The sequence below is a fragment of the Camelus bactrianus genome, chromosome 6, assembly GCF_048773025.1.
Source record: "Camelus bactrianus isolate YW-2024 breed Bactrian camel chromosome 6, ASM4877302v1, whole genome shotgun sequence".
Lineage (NCBI taxonomy): Eukaryota > Metazoa > Chordata > Mammalia > Artiodactyla > Camelidae > Camelus > Camelus bactrianus.
In genome coordinates this window covers 79,566,121-79,591,410 of record NC_133544.1, presented here as the reverse complement: position 1 = coordinate 79,591,410, position 25,290 = coordinate 79,566,121, and the positions used below count along the sequence as shown (strand labels likewise).

Sequence of the window (25,290 nt, the reverse complement as noted above, 5' to 3'; positions counted from 1 at the left end):
TCTTTCACTTCCTCTTTGTTCATTACTTACTGTTCATGTTCATTTCATTGTAAGACCGCAGTCTTTGCATGTGACAGTAGAAAATTAGATAAAGTAATTGCTTTTGGTGTTTTTAAGGTTCTGAATTTCCTTCTAAACATTTTATTCTATTATTTTTGTTGCATATTTGAATACCGTATGGTTTTTCAAGTCTGTTATACTTCCACTAAATTTTGTTTTGTTTTGTTTTTGTTACTGGAGGTACTGGAGATTGAACCCATGCATGCTAAGCATGTACTCTACCATTGAGCTATACTCCCACACCCCCACTAAAATTTTTTGGCAATCATAATGATGTGCCCTAAGTAAGTGATGTAGTCTTCATCATTCTGATTGGTTCCTTCCTTCCTTCCTTTCTCTCTCTCTTTCTTCCTTTCTGTCTCCTCTTCTCTCTTCTTCTCTTTTCCCTTCCCCTTCCCTTCCCCTTCCCCTTCCCTTCCCCTTCCCTTCCCTTCCCTCCCCTTCCCTTCCCTTCCCTTCCCTTCCCTTCCCTTCCCTTCCCTTCCCTTCCCCTTCCCTCCCCCTTCCCCCCTCCCCCTCCCCCTCCCCCTCCCCCTCCCCCTTCCCCTTCCCCTTCCCTTCCTTTCCCTTCCCTTCCCTTCCCTTCCCTTCCCTTCCCTTCCCTTCCCTTCCCTTCCCTTCCCTTCCCTTCCCTTCCCTTCCCTTCCCTTCCCTTCCCTTCCCTTCCCTTCCCTTCCCTTCCCTTCCCTTCCCTTCTCTTCTCTTCTCTTCTCTTCTCTTTTCTTTTCTTTTCTTTTCTTTTCTTTTCTTTTCTTTTCTTTTCTTTTCTTTTCTTTTCTTTTCTTTTCTTCCCTCCTCAAAAGAAGCTATTTGTGAACATAGTTGTTTATGGCTTTTGGGCAAGTTTTCCTAATAACCAATATTCTCTTTCCTTCAGCTAGACAACTAAATTATTTTCTTTATTTACTACCTCTTCTTTCCTGTGTTCTTGTTCTCCTTCCCAGTAGAATTCTTCTCCAAGACCATCTGAGACTATTAAACTTCAGCTAGTTACTTGAAAGATGTTATGTGTCCAGGAAAACGAATTTTGCCATGCTTCTTCCAATTCTCTTACACCTAAGAGTTTAGTTTGGGGCCTTGGGTTGAAGATGGAGAACAGTTAATTGGGAAAGACATGCTTTCTACATGTAGTGTTATTTATTGCTGAATATAGTAAAGGACATAATTTGATTTAAATAATTTAATTTCTGTAGCCACAGGGCAGCAGAATATCTTTCAACTGTGTTCTATAAAAGCCTTTCAGATACCCATTTCTCCTCACATGGGATTTGCTGCCTTACAGGGAACTTAGGATATAAAGCCATACCTGTGATTTACCACTGTGCTCTCAGTAGACCATAAACAAAGATTTTCAATTTTGTATTATATGATTCTTCTTAGATTACAGAATGTTCCTTTATATTTGTGTTTGTACTACATTGAGTGTCTGTGCTATGTGTTCTGCTTATAATTCTGAAAACATGGTGATGATTTGTCCCCTAGATTGCTATGCAGAACCAAATCAACACAAACCCAGAGAGTCCTGACACTGTGACGATACATGCTGCAACACCGCAGTTTATCATTGGACCTGGAGGGGTGGTGAACCTAACAGGTCTGGTATCTTCAGAAAATTCATCCAAGGCAACAGGTATTGAGATGCATATAGGATAGCTGTTGGGATTTTATGCTTTAGTAGGTGTTCATCCTTTTAAGAAAGGACTGTTGGAGAATGAGGGTAAGATTATATCAGCCACCTTGGTTTTCTTTGTTATAATTGCCAAAAACCAAATTTTCATGAGACAAAATAATCGAAAGAAAGATGATATTGCAAAATGTACTGCAGTATTACCTTTCAAAACTTAATGCTATACAGGCTCATTTTTCACAAAACTGGTATTATCTAAGCTTTATTTAAGAGTTGAATAAAGTAAAATAGATTGTCAGAAAAATGCACTGGATTAAGTTTCTTAAAAATTCAAACTTGTTTTCTCCTTTCTCATAGATGAAACGGGTGTATCTGCTGTTCAGTTTGGAAACTCCTCTACATCAGTATTAGCTACATTAGCTGCCTTAGCTGAAGCATCTGCTCCGTTGTCCAATTCTTCAGAAACTCCAGGTTAGAAAAACAAGTCAAATGTGTACATTAAAAGTTGGAGACTGAATTATTTACAAAGGCCAGGAAGGAAATGTAAAAGGCTGAAGAGGGCGGGTTGAGATGGCCACCTGAGGAGAGTGGGGCAGGGCAAGGGTACATCTCCTGCTCAGCTCTAGCTGATCATAGTCATACGCTCAGTGTTGCCAGATTCTGTTTTTTCATGGGAAGCTGAAAAATCTGGATTTTAAAAAGATAGTAAATCTTGGCAATTAATTAAAATAAAGTTTAATTTAATTAAAATTAAAAACAAACCTCTGTGGTTTACAGAAAACATGTTTTTGTACCCACTTTGACTTTGTTTTACTTGTCTGTGACTTTTTGTATAAATAAAGTAGACAAATACATAGGAACCTGCTGTCTTTTTCATAACTTTTACTTTTTGTCAGTTCTATTAAAATGATGTAAAAGCTTAATGACTGACAGAATAGGAAATAGCATACCAACAACCACCACTAAAGAATAAGCTGGGGGTAAATGATGACAAACAGTATTATCTATTTTAGATAAGGCTTACCTTTATACTTAACTGAAATAGTTCTTGCTGAAATTATGTAAGTAAAGTATTTTTTTAATTAGGGAATTTTAAAAACGCCATAAAATTATTTTTCTTACTGTAGTTTAAGCCATTATATCTAGACCAGTGTTATAAAAGTAAAGAATAATTTGTTGTCATTCATTAAATTGTTTTTTTCAAAGTGTGATTAATAATAATGACAACAATTCACTGTATGTTTATTGTGTGTCCTGTGGACTGTGACAGATGTTTTACTTAATGATCTCATTTAATCCTCACCAGAAAGATTGAAGGTAGATATTACTGGATTTGACTCTTTAAGGTGCTACTGATTGAAGGAAGTTTGTTTTGTTTTGTTTCTGGCAGAAGGGGCTGCCTATCTCTCATTCTGTGTGTCTGTCTCTCTCCCGCTCTCCCCTCTAACTATGATAATAAACATTTATTCATTCTCCAGCTTCTTTAGCATCATAATCAATGTTTGAATCTAAACCTTTATATTTGAGAGTCTTAAGATTTTTCTGAATCATTTTTGGCCATTAGCAGCTATGTGCATCATGGTATTGACATACTGCTTTTATAACCTATGCTTGGATCTCGTCAGCACCTTTGTAATTGCATAAGCATATCAAAGAAAATTAATTTCATTGGTGGATTTCTATCTGATTAAGCTTGTAAACTTTTTCTTTGTAAGATTATACTTTATACAGTATATATCTTTATACTTCATAAAATATATGTCTCTAAAAATTAAACTTTTCTTCAAAGTCAGCTGGAGGTTTTGACATTTTAGATGTTTGGCTCCATAAATTGGTCATACCAACTTCTAATGTCCGCTTTTGAAAATGTTATATGTGGTCTAGTCTGAGAGAATTAGTAATTTTAATGGACTTAATGGACTCTTGTTGCATGTAACTTACAGTCTTCTATGAACACAATAATTTTTCATTTCAATGCTACACATAGTGGAATCTTGTTGAAGACATTTTAAGAGGTTGAATTAAGTTAAAGTTCAGGTGAGTACATTGCCGCCAGTGTAAACAACTCAGATGAGGTGTGTAATCACATAAAGAAAATCTTCTCACAGCTCAGTTTGCACATGCTCAGTCAAGTTATTTCTCTACCTCTTGGCTGGCCAGTTCCTTTTAACATCAGTTGTCAGACTCATCCTGATTTAGAAATGTTTGTATGTTTTTTTCAAGGACATCTTAGGTTCTGGGAAATAAAGTAGTACTCCTATTTTGTATACGATGAAATTGAGGTTTGTGGAGGTTAAATAATCTTGCCCTAAGTAGCATGGCTATTAAGTGGTGAAAGAAGATTATGCTCAAGGTCTGATTGATTCCCAAGCTGTGTGTGTGTCTGTGACCACTAAATAGACTGCTTCCTCTATGCAGTTTCTTCAGGTGATCAGTGGACTAGTCTCTTCTAGAATGTTTATAATTTGGTTTGTGATAGGAATAAATATTTGTGAGATTATTACTTTGCCTTATATGAAACAAAAGCATCACTGTTCCTACTTTTACTCCCGAGGTGTGTTTGTTGAAGCAGTCTATTGAAATAAATGTTTTAAGTGATTGAAGAACAAAATGTAGGAACCATCAGTACACTAATTGGTACTGCTCATATTCATTACTGTTACCAGCTAAGTAGTACATCTTCTGATACCAAATAGCCAGACTTCAGCAGCAGTTGGACTGCATTTGAAATGGAGGCTAGCTGGCTGACATGGTCCTGTACATAAAGGGAAGGTATTTGTGATAGTCAGGATACCATGCCAGTTCACTTAAACTATGGCTTTAAACAGCTCTTTCATGATTACGTTAAGACCATCTTTGACATGTAAAACAAATCTTAATGTTAATCCAATGGGAACCTCATAAAGGAAGTCTATCTATAGTGCTTTCATTGTGAAACCAAATGATACGTCTGTCTTTTCTTGAAGTTACAGGCAAATATAACTTCAGATTGTCAATGTTTGATGATTAGAATATCTCATTGAATTGCTTCCTTACTAGCATTTATTTCCAGTTGAATTCTTTCCTCATAAACATTTGTTTTTCCAGACATTTAACCAGCTTGATTAAATTTTTTAATCTCCATGCATAGTTTTCATGATTCTTGTCTGTTCAATAGAAGTACAAAAAAAATTTGATAAGTCGTAGTATACCCTGAAGAGTTTGCTGCTAATGTTCATTGTTATTAAATTGTTTTAATGGGAGGTTTTATTTCAGTTCCTGAGCCTTTAGGCCTATGTTAATAATCCGTCCAGGGACAAGCCAGAAACAAATGATGAAACAGTTGGTATAAGCCATAAGTTTAATTTGGCATAATGAATTATAGAAAAATACTGGTTAATGTATATAGGGTTCTTGCTATACACTTGTTATTATGTGAAGTGCTTTACATGCGTTATCTCATTTTGTTCTCACAGTAGTCATCTGAATTAGGTTACTGTCATTGACCATTGACTGAGGTTTAGTTTTCAGCTTTGATGTTTCAGAAATATTTTATTAGTATAGCCTGAGTTAATATAAGGGACTGATTCACACTCAGCCAACTCATAAGAAAGTGATACATAAATCAAAATGCTAAGTTATTTATTTTTCATTTCTTTTTCAGGGAGAATATAGCTATCTTTTGATACATGAAATTAATTTACTCATTTTGGAAATAAATCAGTGAAAAAGTTTATAGTCTTTAAAAGTATGCCCACAGTTTTCAAAATACTTATTTAAAACATCCTTCATAATTCTGGAATGGAATTGATTCAGGAGAAGTATCAGGCAGCTCATACATTAACAAAATAATTGTCATTCTCTTTTACATTATTAAAACAAACTACTAGGATTTTTGCTTGGAAATAGTTGGGAATTACCTTGTTAATTTAGGTACCCAATGATTAGAAGGCTATACTCTTCAGCATATTCTGTAATTCAACTTTTCTACTCATTTGAACTCCTCTCAACTAGTTTGAATTAATATGTAATGTCAACAGGAGCAGGGGTCTAAAATTTTGTGTGAATCAGAATCACCTTCTCAACAATACATTTGCCCCAGTTCTACCCTAGACGATTCTGATTCATTAAGTTTGGAGTAGGGCCCCAACATCTATATTTTTAACATGTTCCCAAAGGTGATTCTGATGGCACACCAAAATTTAAGAATTTGATCCAGATTTTAAAAAGTGTATTTTTTTACTATTAATAAATTGGGCATAGTAAATATCTAAAAGATCGTAAGTGTACTCCAACAAAGATTTGCTTGAATAATATACATTTTGTATTTATTTCATTTTTTATGTGTAAGATTTATGGGGTACATAGATGAATCACTAATAATGTTGCTGCAGAACCGACCTTTATACCCTGAAAGATGGATTGAGACTTGGAGGTAGAGTTTTGGGAGAATCAGAGAAGAAGAGCTTTATTGCTTTGCCAGGCAAAGGGAAGTCACTCTAGGCTAATAATGCCTTAGAGACTGTGAATCCATCTTGGGGTTGGGGTCTTGAGGTTTTATAGAAAAACTGGATGAACAGAAAAGGTGATAACAATCAGGGCATTTTACAGGGTGCCACATTCCTCTTAACCTGGATGAATCTTCCTGGAGAAACTCCACGGGGTCTGTCCATTCTTCTGAGATTATCAGCCTTCCTGGAGCATAGCCTCTGGGTTAAAGCTATTCTTGGTAAAGAATGTATAGGGAGGGGAAAGCATAATGGAAAAGTTTGGGAGTTGTTTAGCTCAAAAGCAGTAAGGGAGAAGCTGCAGGACTTCTCAGAATAAATCAGCTGACAGTTTCAGCATCAGGGAAGTCTGTTAGTTTGCTTCCTGCTCCTTCAATAAGGAAAAGATATGGGAGAGAGGACTGGCTTTAATAGTTTTAATAATTGAGTATATTTCTATGCCTGCTACTTAATCTTTTTGTAAGAATTGAATAATTAAGGAGCAGGTTTCAGGTAATTAGGACATAATTAAAACAAAAATATGACATCAGTTATCGAGACCAAATTTCTCAAACTGAGGTTAGAAGAATGTTAACATGTTGAGCACTTTAAAAATAAAACAGAGTAATTATTTACTGTCAATAGGCTATAGACCCAGTAGGTCTTACTTACCTCTAATTTATGTGCCTTTACTTTAAGTTTCTAACACACTGACTTCTGAAATAGATTAGAAAAATTTTGTAGGTTATAGTAATTCCTATGAAATTTTATCTCTAACATGTACTGATTAGTAAGCATTGATAAAATTGTGATTTAAAGAAAATTAATATTACTGACCTCTTAATAAAAAAGAAAATTGTTTCAGGGGACTAAATGTGGTTACCTATTTAAAACTAAGGGAATGTGTTTCCTTTTCATCTTTTAACTTACCTCTAAGTTATACTTAGGTATGTATCTACCGTATTTGCTGAAAGTTCCCATCATTATGCTTGATAATTTTAGGAACTATTTTTCTTTTGACTGATATTTCATCTTCTAGAACCAAATTAGTCTAATTTGCAGTCAGTTTTGGTCTATTTTTTTCTCTTTGGTATTTGAATTCCTTTGCTTTATTTATTTTGTCATAGTAGTTACCTGGCCAGGTAGGAGATTTACCATCAGAAAGTAATGTACAGGTTTCATGTATTTAGGCACAACTGAACATTTCATTTGACTGGCAAGATTTGCAGAGGTTCTATTAAAATATACTTTGTTTTTTTTTCTTATGTGCTCTTTTCACTAATTTTAGAAAAGCAAGCATCTTCCTGAAATGTATTTGAAGTGTTCTCAGAGTATATTTTCCTGTGCATGTAACTAAAGGGATTAAACATTGTGACTGCTGACTTCTGTATTTTTGGCCAGCTTATTTTGTAAGGTACCTGAGCATGTATTCTATACTAAGTTTTATGCCTGCTATGTGCAGAAACAAAACTTTGATCTCTCCATGAGTCACTGCTTCCCAATGCTATTTTTAACTATCTTTCTGAGCCGTCAAAACTTAAAAATGCCTACAGGTACTATACATCAGGGAGGTTTTGTTTTCTTTCATGGTTTTAAGCTTGGAGCTTAATTGACTCTACTCTAGAAGAAGAATGATCAGGCATCTATTTTGGAGCCAGCTTGTAGTTGCTATTTTTCCAAAAAATTGTCAACAAATTTGAAATTTAGTATTCCAGCCTAGGATAGGAGGGAAACTAAAGCCAGGGAAAAGGTGAGGGGAGAGTTATAATCAGTTGGAACATATAATCTTGTTAGAGAAATAAGAAATAAGTGAAAAGTTAGAGTAGGTTAAAATTGTTACATAAGAGATTTGTAAATAAATTATTTAGGCAATTACTATAGTTCTTCAGAGAAAAGAGATTACTTGTAGCTGGAGTTGGGGCCTGGGGATAGGGGAGTGGGGTGAGGTGAGGTTGAGTTGTGCCCTGAAGAATGAATATGTTACCCTATCTTTCCACAGGCTGATCTGTTATAGGTATTTCCTATTTGAAAAATCAAGGGGGAGGGTATAGCTCAGTGGTAGAGTACATGTCTAGCATGCACAGAATCCTGGGTTCAATCCTCAGTACCTCTGTTTAAAAAAATAAAATAAAAACGAACCTAAATTACAGCCCCCATTAAAAAATGTTTTAAAAAATTGTTTAAAAAAATCAGAATTCCAGTAACCTCTCACCATTACTCTGTTTCTTCCTGTTTTAGAACAAAACAAAAATGTACACGTAATAAAAATTCATGAAGGGGTATATCACACTTTATGTTAAAGAAATGACTCAAAACTGTTCTTGGGCTGAAATTTCCATTTAATGGTTTACAAATAGCTATTCATCTACAACAAGAAAACTGTTATTTATTCATTCATTGAACAGCTTTTTGTTGAATATCTCTTATGTCCTGGGTACTATGCTAAGTGCTAGAGAGAAAATGGTAAGCAGTCAGACACAGTCCCAATCTTTATGGAACATGTAGTCTTTTGGTAGAATGAGATATTAAGCAGTTACTCACTCAGACAAATGTGATTCCTGATATAAAGAATACAAGATTTCAACCTAGTTGGTGGGTCAGAGAATCTTCCTAGAGGAAGAGACATTTAAACTAAGGATTAAGTAGGAATTAGTGGAGCAAAACTTGGGGGAAGAACATTTTAGAAAGAGGGACAAGTGAAGCTTTTGAGGCAGGAAAGAACTTGTCCTTTCAGAGGACTCAGAGGCCAGCGTGGCTGAGTTCAGCAAGTGGGAGAGTCACTCATGATGACTGAAGGTTAAGATTATACAGGACTTTAAAAATGATTACTTTAGTGGGCTCTGGAAGGGAGTTTATTAGGAGTCTAATACAGTCACCTGGGAAGAAATAGAGCTAGCCTGGATTAGGATCCGGCAGACAATAAGAAGTGAGTGGATTTGTGAGTTATTTGGATGTAAAATAGGAAGTTAAAATTGGTTAGACGTAGGCAGTAATATCTGCAGTGTAGTTTGGTCCTTTTGAAATAAACTGTCATAAAACACTGTTTGATGGCTCTAGCCTGCAGTCTTATGTTAATTTTGCATAGCTTGGCCTTATTCTTTCTTTTGGCCCAGCTATATAATCCCTTGATTAAATGGACATCTGTGACTGCCCTTCTTTTTGTCTTTAGAGCTACTTCTGCTAATTGTTAATAAGGTGGTTTTTCCAAAGATATAATGCATCTGGTGGCTGTTTTCCTCCTTTCTACTAACATTGAAATTTGAACCAGATCCCGTTTGCATTTTTTTTTCTTTGTCCCTAAAATAGAGCAATGAAAGTGAATTGGCTTTCAGGGTGAGTTACTGGGCTTCATAAGATTGTTTAGGTTTTGCTTTTTTTTTTTTTTTTTTTAAGATTTCAGGTTTAATTGAAGGCAGTAACACCTTTGACATGTTATTTTTTTCTTTAAGTAAACATAGTTTCCTTTTTATTGTTGAAATATGTATATACATATAGAGTTTTCAATCTTGTATAACATCTTAAAGATAGTTTTTTCCCTGTCTTAGTTGAATTTTATGGCATTATAACTCAAAAGTCATGTTGAATAAGAGATCTCAAATATTTTCAAAGATAGTGTAGATTATCTAGGCTCTCTTCATATATAACAACTTGACTTTTAAATTAGATCAATGACTATTTATTACAGTTATTTTTTTATCCAGGAGTTTTATATTTGGAGATATGTATATGTATATTTTTTTTAATAGCACTCAAAGTTTTTAGGCTTTCTGTTTTATTCTTACTTGTTTCAACATTTCACTGTTGGGTTATTATTAGGGTTCCTGGAGGTACTTTTTTTTTTACATAATTGGTTTCCTTATAATTTTTTCTTAAATTTCTTACCATAGCACAACTTAAAAAGAAAGAAAGCTTTTTAGATGAAAGGCAAGAACTCTATTATTTTAATGACAGTCATTGCAAATAGTGCCAAGATGAAAGTTCTTGAGTTGTGCCTTGATTGTGTGTGATCTCAGAAATTTCTTACATATGATTATGCTTTAAAATATTTGTTACTTGTAGTTAACATTCAACCAGAGTGAATATTTCTTTTTCATATGGATAATTTTTTAAAAATCAAAGTAATAATTAGTGTATTTGAAAACCTCAGTAGTTGTTCGACTGAATCTATTACTATTTTTTATGCCCTACATTTCATTTTATAATTATCTTCCTGAAATTTTCTTAAGTGCTTGGTGATAAAGCCTAATTATAGTTTAAGACAAACAAAAAAATGAGAGAACTCAAAACATAGAGGTTGTTTGCGTTTTGAATATCACCTGTGGTTTGTACTGTGACCCTTGATTCCCCAAATAACACAGTGAACAGGGTTACAGCCAGGCCTGTTGCCGTGAGTTCATTCTTGAAAACTAAGGTCCCAGTACACTTGCCTTTAAAAAAAAAAAAGGAGTTTATATAATTAGGGCCTCTCTGTAAGTAGTAAATCCTGTGGTCATTGGTATCCATGATGTTCTGCTGGAAGTTGGTAGCAACCTAAGTGACTTTCAGCGCAATTGTGTATCCAAATGGTAGCATGACTTCAGGAAAGAATGGTTTTATTTAGTTATACTTTTACTTTTAGTAAAGTGTTGCCTCAAAAACACATTTTAAAAAACTGTATCATTTAAAAAACCCATATCATTTAGAAATAGTTTTTCTGTCATTTCTTTTTGCAGAACTAGTTATATTAAAACAATTTTTACGTTGATAGCTTTCAAAACCCATAGAAAAGTTGGAGGGTGAACTTTATACCATTCATCTGTATTCACCAAGTGTTAACATCTTGCCATGCCTTTATGTTCATGCATGCGTACATATGCACACATGCACAAGATTTTGTTTTGCCAAATTATCTGAAAGTAGGCTACAGACATCATGTCACTTCATTCTTAAATTCTTCAGCATGTATCTACCAAGAACAAGGACAGCCTCCTATATAGTCACAGCTCTCTTATGTTTCCTAAAAACGTCAGCATTAATTTAGTAATATTATCCAACATATGGTCCATATTTAGGTTTCCTCAGTTACCTCCCAAATGTCCTTTATAACTTTGTTTTTCATCCAGGATCCAATCATAGTTTATACATTGTATTCAATTATTATGTCTCTTTAGTCTCCCCCAACCTTGTTCTTTATGGCATTGGAATCTTAGTAGAGTTTAAGCCAGTTGTCTGTGAGATCACCCACATTCTAGATTTATTTGTTTCTTAATAATTAGATTCTGGTCAAACATTTCCAGGAAGAACACAAGTGATATTTTGTGATCTCTCATCACATCACATCAGGAGGCACAAAATGTCAGGCCATCCTGATTCTGACCACCTGGTGAGACTGGTGACTGCCAGGTCTTTATAGACACATTTTCCCCTTTGTAACTAATGCTAATCTTCGATGTGATACTTTGAGAACATTTGAACATCATGTTTCCCAAAAACATTTCACCAGTGTTGTTAACATGCATTAGTGATGCTTGCTTGAATCAGTTGTTATGCTGGGGGTTACAGTGATAATTTTTAAATTTTGTTAATTAGATGTCATTCTTCTGTCAAGAAGATCTGTGCTCTTTCCCCCTTTCTCTCCTTTTTCATGAGGTATTATTATGGATAAATGGATTTTTTAAAAAATTCAATGTTATAATCCATTGCTGTCATTACTCCTTTTGATGCCTTTTTATTGATGTGTAACATACATATGGAAAAGTGCTTAGTTCATAAGTGTACAATTTAATGAATTATCACAAAGTGATCACTCCTGTATAATCATTGCTCAGTTCATAAATGAAAAGTATACAGCACGTAATTTGTGTCTGATTTACATCGCTCAGAATGGTTTTTTGTTTTTTTCTTAATTGAAGTATAGTTGATTTACAATGTTATGTTAGTTTCTGGTGTATATTAAAGTGATTCAGTTATATACACACACACACACACACACACACACACATATATATATATATATATATATATATATATATATATATATATATATATATACACACACATACATACACATATATATATTCTTTTTCAGATTCTTTTCCATTATGTTATTACCAAATATTGAATATAGTTCCTTGTGCTATACAGGAGGACCTTGTTGTTTATCTATTTTATATATAGTAGTTTGTATCTGCTAATCCCAAACTCCTAATTATCCTTCCCTTCCTTTCCCCTTTGATAACAGTATGTTTATTTTCTATGTCTGTGAGTCTGTTTCTGTTTTGTAAGGAAGTTTATATGTATCATTTCTTAGATACCAGATATAAAGATATCATATGATATTTGTCTTTTCTGATTTACTTCACTTAATATGATAATCTCTGGGCCCGTCCATGTTGCTGCAGATGACATTATTTCATTCCTTTTTATGGCTGCATAATATTCCATCATACATATATACCACATCTTCTTTATCTGTTTCACCTGTCGATGGACATTTAGGTTGCTTTCTTGTCTTGGCCATTGTAAATAGTGCTGCTGTGAACTTTGGGGTGTTTGTATCTTTTTGAATTAGAACTTTCTCTGGGTATTTGCCCAGGAGTGGGATTGCTGAATCATATGGTAGTTTGTATTTTCAGTTTTTTAAGGAATCTCCATACTGTTCTCCATAAAGGCTGTCACGATTTATGGTCCCACCAACAGTGTAGGAGGGTTCCTTTTTCTCCACAGCCTCTCCAGCATTTATTATCTGTAGACTTTTTGATCATAGCCATTCTAACTGGTATGAGGTGATACCTCATTGTAGTTTTGATTTGCATCTCTCTTGTAATTTTGATTTGCATTTCTTTAGTAATGTTGAGCATCTTTTCCTGTGCCCATTGGCCATCTGTTTGTCTTTTTTGCAGAAATTTCTATTTAGGTCTTCTGCCCATTGGCATGAGTTTTGTCAGATTCATCCATGTTTTACATTTAGTCACTTTAATTGCTAGGTAATATTCCAGTGCATGAATCTACCACAGTTTATTTATCCATTCTACTTTTGACGGATATCTGATTTGTTTCAAGTTTTTGACTATTATGAGTAAAGCTGCTATGCATGTTCCTGTGTATGTCTTTTGGGATTCGTGGTTAAGCATCAGATTGCCCGTGGAAAAGGATTTTGGCAGTTTCTTTACCCAGGCATGGCAAGGAGTGCTGTTTTCAGCTGTCAGAATTCTCTCTGAGCCTCTCATAAAATATTGAGAGCATAGTTTTGGATTTTATTTATGCAAATATTAATTTTTTCACTATTATATAATACCAGATCTATGTGCCACTTATTATCAAGGCAACTTCTGCTCACATAGTCCAAAAAGGGAATACTTTTTATTCTGTCTACTTGAAAAATACAGATTTCCCTGTTTTGTTGGATGTGGAAATGTAAGTGTAAATGGAGTATAACCACACACAATATTTTCTCTCTTGAGATTGTGGAATTTTACTAAGCTGGTGTAACCTTTGTCATATCTGTGACCTTAGGAGATCTCACACATTTCGTACCTCGTAGAATTAAATGAAGATAAACAGTTCATTTAAACACTTGCACACATAGATGTTGGAACTCACTTACTGTAAATTGTAGGACTTCTAATCAACTGTTTACATAGATGTATAACACCGCTGGATACTGAAGTTAAAAAATAGGTAAAAGCTTTTCTGTATAAGAAAGAAGCAGGAACATCAAAAGCAGCAAAATAAAAATAAAATTCTATTCATACTTTTATATCTGTTCTTTGATTTTTACGTTTTTTGTTTTTTTTTTTTCCAGTAGTGGCTACGGAGGAAGTAGTTACTGCAGAATCTGTGGATGGTGCAATTCAGCAAGTAGTTAGTTCAGGGGGTCAGCAAGTCATCACAATAGTTACAGATGGAATTCAGCTTGGAAATTTGCACTCCATTCCAACCAGTGGAATAGGTCAGCCCATCATTGTGACCATGCCAGATGGACAACAAGGTTGGTAAAAGGCATTTACATGAAGTTTGTGTTTATTAATTCTCAGGAAATTGTGACATGTTTTTCACAGCATTTATTTTTGCCTTAAATTATGTTTTTGTAACCTTTTGCAACAGACTTCACTGCCTAATTTTATTTGCTTAAAATTAGCTTGCTTTCTCTCAATGTATACTAGGTGGAAAGAGGAATTGGCCCAAAGTATTCTGGTTGGAAAATGAGGTTAAATTAATAATTCAAAATCAGCACTGGAGAGTACTTTCCTTGGCCATTTAATGCAATTCGGATATCATACTGGCTTTTGAAAATGCCATGTGAGAAAAGGCTACTTAAAAAGAAGTTGGACTTAGGACTTGATGTAGGAACATGGTGGCAATTTAAGCAGCTTAGCTGATAACTGTCCCATTTTCTTTCTTCTTGAGTAATAAGAGAGTAATGAGATGGATGATAAGCCCCAGTTAACAATTGCAGTGAAACGAAAAGGCTGAGAAAACCACAAAATTCCATATTTTAAGTGCTACCAAAAGCATCTTAAGACCATTAAAGCAAGAGAACCCTCCGGGAAACCCACAATCATGTATCCAGAAAAGGAATTGAGTTCAGAAATCATCAATACGTATACACTCCTGGCAAGACTGGGCCCAGTAGGAAGTGCTGCAGGTAGGGCTGAGATAGACCAGGGCATGAAAGCTGGAGGAAGCAGAAAGAGAAGGTACGGAAAGCTCCTACCTGAGCCAGCATCGTGGCAGCAAGCATCGCCCTGCATCCAGTACCCACCCTGACCCCCTTCCCCTGCAAAAAGTGTGTACACACATAACGTTTTAGAAAATGACTAGAATTGCAGAGACCAAGCCCCTTCATGGCCTGTGAAGGAATTGGGGAAGGGAAGAGCTGGAGGTAGAAGTTCTCCTAAACCAAGCTTGATTTCGAATGACAGTGGAGGTCTGGCACTACAGAGAGACCAGGTCTCAAGGAAAGATGTTGCTGTAGCGTTGGAGGAGGAAACCCTTGACCTGTGAAGCCTGGGAGGCCTTTCTCTCCTGCTGTGATTCAGTCTTCTGGGGATGGTCCAAGGTTTGGATCAGGCCCAGGTACTTTCCCAAGGCTTTGAAGAACTAATTCTAATTATATAGAGAAGAAGAAACTTTCAAAGTATTTCTATCGAGCAGATATAAGATTGTTTCCAAAACTTGACATTATACTCACAGACTAATCTCATTGATGAACAAATGGAAAGAAACTCTTGATGACTCCCTGTCATAAAACTCTCAATTCTTCTTGCATTAATTGATAAATGTAAGTGATACCAAAAAAAAAAAAAAAAAAAAAAAGACAGTGCTAGCAGTTCTCTAGGGCTGTCATGGCAGAACAGCACAGACGGGGCGACTTAAACAACAGACATGCATCTTCTTGCGGTGCTAGAGGCTGGAAGTCCCAGGTGGAGGTACTGGCAGGTGTGCTTTCTTCTGAGGCCTCTCTCCTTGGTTTGCAGGTGGCTGCCTTCCTGCTGTGTCCTCACATAGCCATCCCTCAGTCTGTGTGTGTTGTCTGTGTCCTCACCTCTTTATAGGGCACCAGTCACGTTGGATTAAGAACCACCCAAATGAGCTCATGTTACCTTATCTACCTCTTTAAAGACCCCATCTCCAAATACATTGTGAGGTGCTGGGGCTTAGGACTTAAATATTTGCATTTTGAGGGGGACACAATTCAGACCTTAGTAAAGATCACTGGGTCTTTTTGTGCAACTTGCCAAACAGATTCTGAAGTTTATACTGATGAGAGGAGTAGGGAAGAAGAGTAAGGAAAACTCTGGAAAAGAAGAGCAATGAGAGGAACCTACTGAAAATTAAACATTTAAGGCCTACATAATTTAAAAATGTGTAACTGGCATATAAGTACATAGACTATGTAGACAGTCCAATGAAACAGATGTAAGAATCTCAATTCTTCTTGAGTGAATTGATAAGCGTAATATGAGTTAGAAGAAATACTTTAATTCTCAATATTTCTAATGTTTCTAACTACATTGTACTAAACAAATAATATTTTATTATTTTTAATTTGTTTACATTTATAAATGACAGTAGGAGAGTTTTTAATATTTTCACAAAAAAACTTTAAAGGCTATGGGACAGTTGTAATTTTCTCCATTGATGATTAAGGTTGTTTTGCATAGTTTCAGACTGCACAGTCATTTTTACATTCCTGCACTGCTGTGCAAAACAAGGATAGTCTCTCGCTCTGTATGTGTTTACAATTAATGCAAGGAGATACTAAAAATTGGGACAGAGTCTGACACCCCAGGGAAAAACAAGCAAAATTTATAAACAAACAATGTTCATAATGGTGTATCCACACAGTGGAATATAATGCAGCTAAATTAAAGAAAGCTCTGTATGTACTGATGGGAGATACCCTAGATATATGGAATGGAAAAAGCTGCTGCAGGACAGTGTATCTACTGTACGTATGTTTTGGTATGTATGCTACCTGCTGTGTAAGAAAGAAAAATGAGAATGTATATTCATGTTTGTTTTTACATAAATGAACACAAAAAGAATACACAAGAAACCAAGGAAAGAGATGATCAGTGTTAGCAGGGGTGGAATCAGAACTCTCAAAATGTGCTTGTTAAATTATTTCAATTTTGAGCCCATGTGAATGAATATAATATCTATTAAATTTTTAGAAAATAAATAGGTACTTTAAACATTCAGTACTTTTCAGTAAAAAAGCAAGAAGGTGAAGACAAATATGGGCATTTCTCATAAGAAGCAAATCAGTGTTTTGAAATGATTATTTTTGAAATGTATTTATTTTAGATGAGTTGCATCAACAATGTCAAGGCTAGTTTTAGTTCTTCTAAACCTGTCTGAAAATGAAGTAATGTGTACATTTTTTTATTTTAGTATTAACAGTACCAGCAACGGACATTGCTGAAGAAACTGTTATAAGTGAAGAACCACCAGCCAAGAGACAATGTATTGAAATAATTGAAAACCGGGTGGAGTCTGCAGAAATAGAAGTAAGGAGTCTTTTGCCCGGTGTGTTTTGCTGCAGTCATCCAAAATAAATTCGATTTACTTTTCTTTCTTTCTTTTTTTTTTTTGTCTTTTATATTTATTAATGACAGTATTGTTTTGATATAGAATGAAAGTCATAGTATTTTTTGTCTAATTTTTCTGCCTTATCCATATAGCAAGCCTTCAATAAATAAACATTGAATGAATGAATGAATGAGTGAAGAATTTGTTTGTAACAAAGTCTGTCATCGTGGTAACATTGGAATGTCTTTGGTTCTTGCACTCCATCCTTTATTTTCTGTTAAATTTACATACATCCTTCTCACAAATCACTAAAGGAAATGTCACTATATATTGACTAAAAAAATTTTTTTTTCCTTTCAAAAGTGAAATGCAAATGCCTATTTGGGCTGAAAGATCCTCTTAAAGAATGTTGAAGTTTGTCAACTGCATTATTTTTTAAAAAGCCATAGATAGCTGCTTGTTTCACTATTAAGCCCTTTAAGAAAACTAAGTTTAGACTAACGGTTGATAGGATTTATCTTTTTTTTCCCTCTCCCAAACTAGTTTGTAAGTGTAAACTAGTGTGTAAGTGTAACCAAACCATACCTCACAGGATTTTTTCTTACATGACTAAATAAAATTATGTCCCCACATTTGATATAAACTTATATGCAATGTAAAGAATATTGGACCTGAAATTAAATGAACTGGATTTGAACCCCTATTAGCTTTGAGGCAAATTATCTTATCTTTCTGAGTTTCTGTTTTATTTTCTCCCAGCTTAGAATTTAGGATAACAATATCTGCATTTTGGGGTTTTTAGGAGAATTGAAAAAGTCATTATATACATGTTGATAATATCTGATATATAAGAATAGTAAATATTGATGAATATTTAGGACGTCTTCATTAAGATTTTTTTCATCACAGAAAAGAGAGGGATTTTTTTTTAATGTCACTTAAAGACAACATAATTCTGACTGCGGACAGTTAGAAAATATCCTTGCCCAAATTCACTTAAATGTAAGTCTAGTACATCTTTGGCCACAATCTCAAAGAATATGTTACTGAATTAAGAAAAGTTCGATTCATGGTTTAACTAGAATGTTTGATAAAATTATGACTTTAATTATTGAGGGTGAGTTGTTTTATTTCTTCAAAATTTAAAGAGATACTCAGTACACTGAAGTTCTTCCAAACTAACAATTTACGTCATTGAATGGTATTAGTGTACTTATTATTTAATAATTTTTAATATCTTTTACTGATTAGGTGATTTTTTTTCTGGCATATAGGTGAAAAAGATTTTGTCATGTACTTTGCTTTAACTGTTTAATAAAACATTTTAAAATCTCTGAATTTTTATTGAATGTAACTGACTCAATCTAACATTTTTAAAACAATGAATGTGCAGCCTGTACCTTTATTTACCTAACAACCGGTGAAAGTTGCTGTTTTCTTCAAAGATCAGCCTAATTCCTCTTTTACAGTCTTTCAGAGAGCAAGGAGAATAATTGCAAATAATAGGAAAGTATGAATTGAGGTATATAAATTAACTAGAACCAAGGAGCAAGAATTTCAGGGAGATGGAATTTTAGCTTGATATAAAGAATTTCAGGGAGTTAGAGTTTTAGCTTAATTTTAGTAATTAGAGCTTTCTGGTAATGGAAATCTTATTCTCAATCACTGGAAATGTTCAAGTCAAGGTTGCATGATCTTAGAGCAACTATGGAGAGACCTTGAAGCACAGAATAAGTAGAGATGGTAGAGATGGGTAGGAGATATAGAATGAAGAGAGACCTCCAATGTTTTCATCAAACCAGGTAATCATTTTCTTATAGTCAATGAAGACGTTCTTTTGAATTTATTTTCTTGGATGACCAGTAGAGTTGTCTTGGAAGTATACTTTTATACTCCTTTCTAAGTGATAGCTTGGCCATTAACCCAAAAAGTTTCTCTAAAGCAGTGGTTCTCAGCTGGAGCAGTTTGGACCCCAAGGGACATTTGGCAATTTCTGGAGATGTTTTTGTCACAATGAGAGGCATGCCACTGACAGAGGCCGGGAATGCTGCTAAACATCCTACAGCATGTGTTTTGCTACTCAGTTCTGCCACTGTAGTGGGAAAGCAGCCATGGGCAGTTTGGAAATGACTGGGTATGGTGTTATTTCAGCAAAACTTTATTTATAAAAACAGGATCATATTTGGCCCATGGCAGTTAGAAAACTGATGTTTACACTCAAGCAGACAGCTCACACACCCTGCCCAATTTCTCTTTTTTGAAAAAAAAATTTCAGTGGTTCAGAATGAGTCTGGAATCCGATTTAGGGTTGAATGATAATTTTCTGAGTGTGATTGGTCAGGTTAGTTAGCCTTTCAAGGCTTTACTTCTTATCAGTAAAAAGGGGAAAATAATAGCACCTACATTAATTATCAGGTGGTTGTAAGGCTTAAATGAGAATGCGTGTGAAGAACTAGTATAGCGTTGAGCATATAGTAAGTGCTCAGTGACTATTAGTTGCTATTATTGTCTTCTAAAATTTATATTGAGGTGTGGTAGAAGATAAATCACTAATGATATTTTGGTTTTATAATAGCTAAAGTAAAATAAATTTGAATATTACATATTAAAAGTGATAAACTGTTAAAAAACAATTGCTACTAGCTGAAGCAGAATTCAAGAATGTTGTTTGGAAGTAAAATAGCAAACTCAAAGTCCTTCCTTGCTCTATTCTGTTGCCTAATGTAATAATACATTGCTTGGGTTTGGAGTTGTAGTGGAAGATAAATATCTTCTGTATTGCTTTCATCTTCTGAAATAATTGTGAGTCTCTTGCTGTTTCTAAGTGTGAATAAATAGGTAATACTGGAAAATACCTTAGACTTAATCTTTCCCAGTATTTCTTACCAAATCAGGACAAGTCTTTATCCATATTCAAAACTTAGGGAGAGGTTATAGCTCAGTGGTAGAGCACATGCTTAGTAAGCACAAGGTTCTGGGTTCAATCCCCAGCACCTCCATTAAAAAAAAAAAAAAAACCTTCAGGCAAAATTTTGGCTGCCAAAGGATCTTATTTCTTAGTACATGTAAAATTGTAAAACATTTATGCATGGCTGTGAATGCATAAATGGTGGCGGGGGTTGGTGTCTAGCCTCCCACGCTGTGCATTGGTGTGCCCAAAGTCCTGCAGAGTTCACTGTCAGGGACTAGTGTCAATTGCTTGCATGAGGCTTGTCTCTTGAGTGGCCTTTCTGACTTGTTCCTACTCTGACATCTTGCCTGTAGTCAGGAAAAAAGGGTAGCAGATTAGGGCTCGGGCATTTCTTAGCTCGGAGATGAGGGCACACCTCTCTTCTAGTTGTACATTTTGTGTAATTGGAAGATTTGGAGACTACTTGTATAATCAACCACTCCCACATTTGGTGGACCCATGGGAAAAATAAATGTTGGATCTAGCTTCATTCCCAGTGTGGGGAAGGGAGTGGGATTACAGGAAGACAGGAGTATTGCACATGTTCCTCCTTGCAGACCATGTGCATAGTGAAGGGGAGGGAATCTGCTGGGGTTCACAATGGACAGGGACCAAGGAGGCAGTGGAAGAGACCCTCATAGCGAGTGACCTCCTCCCCAACAAGCTGCAGCCCCTTCGCCTTTCCCTTCAGTTCTCTCTGGTCAAGTGTCTTGTCCAGTGTGAACCTGGCCTTTTATGTGATTACTAGTCCTACCTTCAGCTCCCACCCCAATATGAGGGCTTCTGTAATGAGGTTAAGCCTGGGCCCTCTCAAGTTGAGTTTTTGTCCATGTGCTTACTTTAGGTGTAGGAAAGAAATCTTTGAAATGTTTTCCCTTAGGCAACTGTATAGGGGCAGAGTGAAGAGGAGGACAAAGAATACCATTTTTGTTGGACCAGATTTGTGTTTTGCCTCTCAATTTATTGAGGAATTTAATATATATACTTTATTTCTGTATAATATAATGAATCACATTAGTATTTTATTGGTTTGTACAATGATATAATTTAGGAAACACTAATCTAGACCAGCACTCTTCATTTTAAAGATGAGGAGTCTTGCTTGCTCTCACAGGGGAAGATAGTTTTAAAGCAGTAGTAATAGAATCTCATAAACCTGACTCCTTATTATGTTACCTTGGGAAAGCAACATCATCTCTGGGCATTGTTTTCCTCATCTGTAAAATGGGCATAATATCTTTCTTAGAGACTTGTTATTGGAAATCACCCTGTTAATCAATGTAATAGGTGATCAATAAATACTGTTTTATAATTATTACCTTTAGATAAAAACATCACAGAAATGTGAAGAGGAATGGTTATGTACATGTCCCTCTTAAAGTTCTTTACTAGTTTTTTGTAGTATGTATAAAAGTACAGGTACCCAATTTGGGTTCATTATGTTAGTCTTATTTCTTATTAGGAAAGAATTTCTTTGAGGTCAGAAACTAATCCATATCTCATAGTGTGGAGCACAAAATCAGGGCTTTGATTAGAAGTGAATTGATTGAAAAGGCAAGATGTCTAGGAAATACCAATAGGTGGCTACTTTTAGCTACTGCAAATTTTTTTTATTTGAAGGATGCATGCTTTTATGTGTTAATGTATTTCTGCAACAATCGAAAAAAAAACTTTTTTTTTTTTAAATTAGGAGAGAGAAGCTCTTCAGAAACAGCTGGATGAAGCAAATCGAGAAGCACAAAAATACCGACAGCAACTTCTAAAGAAAGAGCAGGAAGCAGAGGCCTACAGACAGAAACTAGAAGCTATGACTCGCCTTCAGACTAATAAAGAAGCTGTTTAATTGCAATGAACATGTAGTTTGAGTTTACTTTTGGTCAAGAAAGAATACAATCTTGAACTGTACACAATAAGGTGCAGTCATGGGAAGACATGATAATAGAAGAGACTACAGATTGATAGTTGGACTTAAGCCATGAGCCCTGAATTCTTGTAACATAAAACTTTACTTTAGAAGTTGTGAAATGTATTTAAAACTGAATTCTGTAAATAGTTTTTTTTTACAGTTCCAAATGAGTTGATAAAGATTGTTGAAGAGATCCAAAAACACAATAAGCCACTGTTTTTGTGAATTCTTTTTGATTTTAGTACAAACCTTAATTTCTCAGAAACAGAGCAGTTTTAAGGGTGATCGTTGATTAGACCAAATGTTGTGTAATAATTATGTGGTGGACTGATGCTGGAATTACTCCTGTAGGTATAAACTTCTGTATGAAGAGAAGATTTCTCCCAGGAAGTCTTTGTACAGCTTTAAGTTGTCTCAGATTCTCTGAAAACATTTTTTAGAAAGCAAATTTTTATATTTGTTGCATTTCAGCTATACCCAAGTAGATTTACATGTATATGAAGCAAATATTTTTTAAAAATTTTCTGTTTGTACATATTCTGCATGTTTTATAATTTCAAAGTGCATCACTTGCATAGGTATTTTTCCCACAAAGATGATGAAAGTTACCAGGAAGAAAAAAAAAAACTTTTATTCTATAGGTCATTGAAACTACGTAAGCTAGCAGCTGGTTTTATTGGGTTGACAATGTTCTTGGAAGGAGCAGCTTACAAAATACCTTGAATTTGCAAACTGCAAAATCTATGCTTTTTTGAAAATTTCGTAGTGGGGACGTGAAACTATTCTGTGCCTTCTATCATGATTTCCACATGAAAGCACTTTAAGGCACTGGATTTTAAGATAATGTTTTTGGGAAACTCAAAGCATATGAGTTTCTGAAATATTTCATGGACTCGTTTCCCACCCTAGGAAATTATTCTTATGGAAAAAATTGCTTTTGTATGTAGAACAAGAACTTTTTGTACTACAGTGATGCTGTAGATGTGTCTAACATAACTTTTACTTTTCCCTGTGAAAACTGTCTGTGCTGTGACTGGCTCTCATCACAATATTGTTAAATTCCACAATGTATGGACATTAAACTCTGACATACTGTTCCTTCTTTTTTTGTAAAACATAACTTCAAGCCCTTTTTTTCTTGTTTTATTTTTTAATGTTTTATTGCTTTATGAGAATGTTTAACCCTAAGTCCCTTCTAGATTACCTATACTGTATAAAGAAGCAATTACCCTTAAAACTGTACTCTAGCCTACTTTTCTATTTTACAATTAAATATCTTTTCCACATGTGTTCAGTGTAGACTTATATTTTGACCACATTTTATTCACACATTAAAAAGTTTGTTCTGTGTACTAGTGCCATATTCCACCATATGAAAATATTATAAATTCTTCACACTGTGTCTTAAAAGTATTTAAAACTGGGTTTTACAAATGCCAGGTCATATTTCAGTTGCATGAAGCTACTTTTTTATGTCTGTTTTTTATTTCTTTAGTGCATTTAACGGATTTGTTATGTTAGGCAGGGTACCCAGACATATGCAGTGTCAGAGTGGAGAAGGGCCAGTGTGTTCACCCAGTGATGCAGCCACTCTACAGTTTTGCTTCCAGACCAGATTGGTCCTGAAGAGCCTTGAGAGTGTTGGAAACAAGCTGCTGAAAGCTAATTTAATGCCTTCTTTGATTTCTGGTCTCTCTGCTATAAACTTTACCTGTGCAAGAAAGAATTTTGATCTCTAATAACATTGACAAAGTTGGTAGAAAACAACTGGTTCTTAAAAGGAGTTAAGTCTATAATAGTAACAGGTAGATATTGAAGTGTCTTTGGGTGCAGTTCACTTTTTTCAGAGCCTTTTATGTTGGACTTGTTTAATTCCTCAGTCAACTACACCTGATTCACTGTACTATGAAATCAAAACTTAGACGAGAGTTTATAACTAAAAAAGTGCCTCCTTTTTCATTTCTTCTTTTTAGCTTCTGTTTTGAAGTGGCCTGGAAAAGCTTTGCATTGTAATTATTCTCAAGGGTGCATGGGCAGAACTAAGAATAAAATAACAAGTTTTCAGAAATCCATACTTCATGTGTCTCCACTACATAACGATGGATTTGTAATTAAAAGTCATCACGTTGCCACATTGATAGTTAATTATTTCCACTTATGTGTGACCAAGACACTTCCTAGAACAGCTCTTCTCAACCAGGGTTCTGCTGGAGAATCAAAGCCTAACGCCCTAAACACGAGGGCCTAATGAATTAGTTTCCTTCCCGCACATCTGGAAGAGCACTGGTTATGAACTCTCTTGGCACTGAGCTCAGATGTCTTGATTGCCTAATGACTTGATTAAGATTTAAAACTTCCCTGTGCAGAGCTGCTTGAACTTTGGGATCACCATTCCAGACTGAGTATGTGTTGATTTCAGAAAGCCTCATCTGACAGCTGGTATTTGTAGAGACTGGGCTTCTCAACTAACTTAGTATTGTTATTTTTTTTATACCTTAATTACTTCCAAAAGGCTTGTGATGTCATTTATTTTTATTGGCTTTTAGAAGTTATTTTCTTACGTCAGTCTTTCTTGATATCAGCAGCAGGGTAGTTATTCTTTTACTTAACCACTGGATTGTTTTATATGTTTCTGATGGTGGAGGGTTGGATGTTGGGAACTTTCTTCTGTGACAATGAAAAGAATTGCTAAGGACAGAAGGAAATAAATGTGAAATCTCATGTCATTTGGGCTATAATTATTTTTAACAGAAAGATCTATGTATAAATATAATTATCCAAAATATATTGCTAATGAAAACCTATGCCAGTATTTCTCTTCAACATGGTCATTTATGATTTCATTTATTGAGAATCAGAAGAAACCCTTTCCCATAACAGGAACTGATGAGTTGATAGACATATTCATGGATGCTTTATGCTCATTTGACTGATTTTATTACTCTATACAAAGTTTCTTCCAGATAAAACCTATAGGTTTTTTTGTGTTTTAATACCTGAAAGATCTTGAGAACTGACTCAAAATATATCAAGAAGAAAAATGTTTTTAGATAAAGTCACAGAACGATTATGTGAACCTTTACGTCCATATGGATGGGTTCCCAAGACATTAGCACTCAGGATTATATAGCAAATGGAAAAAAAAATAATTTCTATCCACCCAGCTTCTATTGAATAAATACCTCTTTCCATCATGTCAGATCAACTTAGGAATGGACTAGCTAATACATTTGTTATTTCATTAAGTAATATTTACTGTTCTTGG

The 25,290-nt window shown here is 34.9% G+C and overlaps 1 protein-coding gene across 7 annotated transcripts in view; it reads left to right on the top strand.

Moving 5' to 3' along the window:
- Positions 1 to 23,311, top strand: part of GABPB1 (GA binding protein transcription factor subunit beta 1) — a 61,284-nt gene extending 37,973 nt beyond the window's left edge. For 3 of the 7 annotated variants that reach the window (XM_045524158.2, XM_010965299.3, XM_074366102.1), the window contains exons 5-9: positions 1,543 to 1,690; positions 2,045 to 2,158; positions 13,937 to 14,122; positions 17,032 to 17,147; positions 21,810 to 23,311. In XM_045524158.2, coding sequence (XP_045380114.1) covers positions 1,543 to 1,690; positions 2,045 to 2,158; positions 13,937 to 14,122; positions 17,032 to 17,147; positions 21,810 to 21,962 — 717 coding nt within the window. In that variant the 3' untranslated portion in view covers positions 21,963 to 23,311. Of the gene's footprint in view, positions 1 to 1,542; positions 1,691 to 2,044; positions 2,159 to 13,936; positions 14,123 to 17,031; positions 17,167 to 21,809 lie in introns of all 7 variants that reach the window. The other 4 variants (XM_045524159.2, XM_010965300.3, XM_045524157.2 and 1 more) reach the window with 4 other exon arrangements.
- Positions 23,312 to 25,290: the final 1,979 nt, after the last annotated feature.